General features: G+C 71.3%; 1 protein-coding gene across 1 annotated transcript in view; it reads left to right on the top strand.

The window, feature by feature from the left end:
- The window catches only part of SPTBN4 (spectrin beta, non-erythrocytic 4), a gene marked incomplete at its 3' end in the record, with an annotated part of 15,578 nt that overhangs the window by 9,073 nt on the left and 1,374 nt on the right, over positions 1-5,131 (top strand). The window contains exons 17-23 of the mRNA XM_026055760.1: positions 1,122-1,467; positions 2,699-2,923; positions 3,313-3,402; positions 3,502-3,780; positions 3,858-3,988; positions 4,068-4,272; positions 4,734-5,111. Of these exons, the coding sequence (XP_025911545.1) occupies positions 1,122-1,467; positions 2,699-2,923; positions 3,313-3,402; positions 3,502-3,780; positions 3,858-3,988; positions 4,068-4,272; positions 4,734-5,111 (1,654 nt within the window). The remainder of the gene's footprint in view (positions 1-1,121; positions 1,468-2,698; positions 2,924-3,312; positions 3,403-3,501; positions 3,781-3,857; positions 3,989-4,067; positions 4,273-4,733; positions 5,112-5,131) is intronic.

Below are 5,131 nucleotides of genomic sequence, written 5' to 3'. Positions count from 1 at the left end.
CCGGGCCGGGCTCCGGGGCTGGGGGGGTCCGGGCCGGGGTCCGGGGACACCGGGCACCGCGGCGGGGACCGTGGCTGGGGGGGTCCGGGGGCGCCGGGCACCGCGGTGGGGATCGGGGCTGTGCGGGGGCGGCCGGCACCAGCACCTTTGGGCCCGGCAGAATGCGGCCCCGCGGGTTTTGCGGCAGATTCTGCATCTCTGTGGGTGACTTTGACATCTCCGCGCACGGAGGGCAGGCTCGGTGCAGGCAGACTGGCACGCACCCCTGCTGCGCCAGCGCGGGATTTGGCCCCCCGGGGGGGCAGGTTGGGAGCCGCCGCCCCCGGTGATCCGAAATGCCCCAGCCCCCACCGTGAGACGCTGGTGCCCCGTCATGCATGGCACATGTCACCCCCCCGCACACGCGTGCTGGCTGCATGCAGCAGGCATGTTCTGGCTCCCGCAGCCAATCTGCGCGCGTGCGGCTCCGGCAGCACGTTCGCTCTCGCATGGGTGAGCGGAGCCCAAAATAGCTGCTGCTGCTCCAGGAGGGAGCCAGCTGCGCCAGCCCATGGCTCCGGGAAGGCCTGGTGCGGGGCGGCCGGGCGCCGCCGGATCAATGATGCTCGTGAGCTGGGGCTGGGGGCGGTGCACAACAGGGTCCGGCTCCCCGGCGAGACCGTTGCGTCCCAGCAAACGCGGCCCCTCACTGGGGATGTGCGCGCCCACCTCCCAACCCACCGTGCATGCCGTTACCCCCCCATGCCCCCGGCCTGGACAGCACACGCAGGTGGTGATGCCCCTGGAGCTGCATGTCCGAGCTTGCCCGTTGCCCCTCCGTGGCGGTGCATGCGCCCGCTCGCATCCCCTCGGTGCATCTCTGCACCGCTGCCACTTTGCAGTCCTTGCGGGTTTTAAGTCTTCTGCTCTCGCAGCATCCCTGCGGCCCCCCCCAAACCCCCTCCTCCACCCCTGCATGGCGCACGGGCGCCGGGGGGCTGGAAGTGCCCCCTGGGGCGGCTCAGAGCCAGCACCGGCCCCAGGAAGGAGCCAAGGGCGGGGGGATGCTGCTGCAGCGGCTGCTTTGCCCCACGGGCCCTGCTGCCCCTCTGCAAGTCTGGGCATTGTGCCGGGCTGCACAGCCACGGCCCGTGGGGCTGGATGGGCGCCTCCGCTGCCTCGTCCCCCCCCGGCGTCCCCGGCCCTCACCACCTCTTCCCGCAGGAGGGGCAGCAGCTGATGCAGGACAAGCCGGAGCTGGCCGGCTCCGTGCAGAAGAAGCTGAACGAGATCCGGCAGTGCTGGCTGGAGCTGGAGAGCACGACCCAGGCCCGGGCACGGCAGCTCTTCGAGGCCAACAAGGCCGACCAGCTGGTGCAGAGCTATGCGGAGCTGGACAAGCGCCTGCTGCGCCTGGAGGACCAGCTGCAAGCGGTGGGCGCCGGGCCCGACCTGGCCAGCGTCAGCAACCAGCTGAAGAAGCTGCAGGTAGGACTGGGGGGAGCCGGATGCCTGGGTCCCCCCCACCTCGGGCAGGCCACGGGCATCAGGGGCTCCGTGCACTGCCGTGGGGCAGGGATGCTGCTGCAGGGCCGGGAGCAGCATCCCCGAGGCCCCGGCGTGGGGCAACGTGCACGGCCCTGGTGGGGTCTGGCCACACGGTTCGGCATTGCTTGCGGCTGCAGCACTGTTTACAGCTGCAGTTCGGCATCGCTTGCACCCGCGGTTCAGCACTGCTGCAGCCACAGTTCAGCATCGCTTGCAGCCATGGTTCAGCAGCGCTTGCACCCACAGTTCGGCATTGCTTGCAGCCATGGTTCGGCATCGCTTGCAGCCATGGTTCAGCATCATTTGCACCCGCAGTTCGGCATCACTTGCAGCCGTGGTTCGGCATTGCTGCACCCGTGACTCGGCATTGCTTGCATCCGTGGTTCAGCAGCGCTTGCAGCCACAGTTCGGCATTGCTGCAGCCACAGGTCGGCATTGCCACAGCCGTGGTTCGGCATCGCTGCACCCGTGGCTCAGCATCACTTCCAGCCATGGCTCAGCATCGCTGCAGCTGCGGCTCCGTGCTGAGTCATCTCAGAGCCTGCGCGGAGTGAACCGGAGCTGCCGGCACCGCGCAGGGGGAGAGCCGGGTGCTCCGGAGCGCTGGCCCGGGCCTGTTCCCGCCTGGGCTCCACGGTCTCTCCTTGCTCCGCGCGGCCGGGGGAGGCGCCAGAGCAGCCTTGGGGCTCCGGGCGCATCTGGCTCCTCTGGGCCGCGTGTCACAAGAGCGCGAGGTCTCAGCCCTGCGGGGCGCGGGAKGCCAGGGCTGGCGGCCCCTTCCCTGCCGACCTCTCCGTTTCGCCTCCCTGACAGCCCGTGCTGGATCAGAGCAGCCCGCTCTCCCCCCCAGCCTAGTCCTGTTCTCATCGCCGGGGTGCCGGTGCCCCAGGCTCCGCCGGGGTTTGTCCCTCGTGTTTAACCCACCCCCATTCGCATCCCTCCTCCCTCCCCTCCTCGGCCGCTCTCACTCCTCCCGTCCCACTCCGGGCTCTGGGGAGCCGCTGGGTGTCCTGGTGCTCCCCCTCTTCGCGCTCCGGTTCGGCGAGCGGTTTCCGCTCCCCTCCGTGACGGCAGAGCCCCCAGCTCCGTCCCCGCCGGCCGCTCGGCTGCTCCCCCCCGTGCCGGGGGTCCCGGCGGCCCCGGCCCGGCGCTGAGCCCCCCGCGCCCGCAGAGCATGGAGTCGCAGGTGGAGGAGTGGTACAAGGAGGTGGGCGAGCTGCAGGCGCAGGCGGCCGCGCTGCCCCGCGAGGCCGCCGGCAAGGAGGCAGTGGACGAGAAGCAGAGCGCCGTGGGCACCCGCATCGTCCGCCTCATCGAGCCGCTCAAGGAGCGGCGGCGGATCCTGCTGGCCTCCAAGGAGGTGCACCAAGTCAGCCACGACCTGGAGGACGAGCTGGTGAGTGGGGCCGGTGGCGGGGAGGGGACCGCGCGCCGTCCCGTCTCCTCCTGTCCCATCCCGACCCGTCTCATCTCATGCCATGCCATCCCGTCTTGTCCCATCCYGTCCCGTCCTGTCCCATCCTGCTCTGTCCCGTCCCTTCCTGTCCCATCTCATCCCATGCCAACCTGACCCATCGCATCCCATCTTGTCCCATCCCATCCCATCTGTTCCCATCTCATCCCATCCCATCCGTTCTCATGCCATCCTGTCCCATCCCATCCTGTCCCGTCCCATCCCATCCTGTCCCATCTCATCCCATCCTGACCTGTCCCATCCCATCCCATCCCATCCCATCCCGTCCCGTCCCCGTCCCGCCCCGCGTCACCGCCCCGCTCTGCCCCCAGATCTGGGTGCAGGACCGGCTGCCCCTGGCCGCCCTGCAGGAGCACGGCAGCAACCTGCAGACGGTGCAGCAGTTCATCAAGAAGAACCAGGTGGGCCGCGGGGCGGGCGCCCGGACGCCTGGGCCCCGCCGGGGGAGCGGAGGGGGAGGGGGGTCCGGCGCCGGGCTCACCCGCCTCCCGCCGCCCCAGGCGCTGCGTCGGGAGCTGCAGGTGCACCGGCCCCGCGTGGACGAGGTGCTGGAGCGGGCGGGCGCCGTGGCCGCCCTCAAGAGCCCCGAGGCGGAGGCGGCGCGGCGGCTGCGCGAGCGCCTGGCGGCCGCCTGGGCCCAGCTGCAGGAGCAGGCGGAGCGGCGGCAGCAGGCGCTGGACGCCGCGTACCGCCTGGAGCAGTACTACTTCGACGTGGCCGAGGTGGAGTCCTGGCTGGGCGAGCAGGAGCTGCTGCTGATGAGCGAGGAGAAGGGGAAGGTGCGGGGCGGCCCCGGGGGAAGGTGCGGGGGGCGGCGGGGGCCCCCGCCGGCGCCTCACCCCGCTCTGCCCCCCAGGACGAGCAGAGCACCCTGCAGCTCCTCAAGAAGCACCTGATGACGGAGCAGACGGTGGAGAACTACGAGGAGACCATCGCCCAGCTCTCCCGGCAGTGCCGGGCGCTGCTGGAGCTGGGGCACCCCGAGAGGTGGGCGGCCGCCCCCCGCCCCCCCGGGCCCGGTGCCGGGACCCCCCGCGCGCTCACCGGGCGCTGTGTCCTTGCCCAGCGAACAGGTCAGCAGGCGGCAGTCGCAGGTTGACCGGCTGTACGTGTCTCTGAAGGACCTGGTGGAGGAGCGCAAGGCCAAGCTGGAGCAGCAGTACTGGCTCTACCAGCTCAGCCGCGAGGTGGACGAGCTGGAGCACTGGATCGCCGAGAAGGAGGTGGTGGCCGGCTCCCCGGAGCTGGGGCAGGACTTCGAGCACGTCACGGTGAGCGGGCGCCCGCGGCGGCCACCGGGGCCACCGGGACCGCCGGGGCCGCCAGGGCAGGGCAGCCCCGCGGCACCATCTGCACCCTGTGCCGTGGGTGCTGGGCACGGTCCCTGCTCCATGCCATACCGGCATGTCTGCACCATGCACCACGGGCTCTGGGCATGGTCCCTGCTCCATGCCCTGCTGTGGGCCCTGGGAATGGTGTCCCAGGCTCCGGGCACTGCCCATGCACGGTGCCCAGGCACCATCCCTGCTCCGTGCAACGTGCCCTGGGCACTGTCCGTGCCCTGCACCGTGCTGCGGGAGCTGCCTCTGCCCTGCGCTGTGCCCCGGGCTCTGCCGCGGGCTCCTGGCCCCGCCGGCCATGCGCCGCCCACAGCGCTCCCGCGCCGGTCCGTCCGTCCGCTCGTCTGTCCGTCCGTCCGCGCCGTGCTCACCCCGTCCCCTGCCTGCCCCAGCTGCTGCAGGAGAAGTTCATGGAGTTTGCCAGCGAGACCGGCAGCATCGGCAACGAGCGGATCTCGGCCGTGAACCAGATGGTGGACGAGCTGATCGACTACGGGCACGCGGACGCGGCCACCATCGCCGAGTGGAAGGACGGGGTGAACGAGGCCTGGGCCGACCTGCTGGAGCTGATGGAGACGCGGGCCCAGATGCTGGCGGCCTCGCACGAGCTGCACAAGTTCTTCAACGACTGCAAGGACGTGCTGTCGCAGATCGAGGAGAAGCGGCAGCGGCTGCCCGAGCTGGCGGCCCGCGAGGCCAAGACCTCGGCCGGCACCTTGCAGCGCCTGCTCGGCGCCTTCGAGCACGACGTGGAGGTGCTGGTGGCGCAGGTGAGGGTGGTGGCGGTGGC

Source organism: Apteryx rowi, unplaced genomic scaffold (genome assembly GCF_003343035.1).
Source record: "Apteryx rowi isolate R43461 unplaced genomic scaffold, aptRow1 scaffold_1259, whole genome shotgun sequence".
NCBI classification, from domain to species: domain Eukaryota; kingdom Metazoa; phylum Chordata; class Aves; order Apterygiformes; family Apterygidae; genus Apteryx; species Apteryx rowi.
The sequence above is the reverse complement of the archived record's forward strand: the minus strand, read 5'-3'. Positions and strand labels throughout refer to the sequence as shown.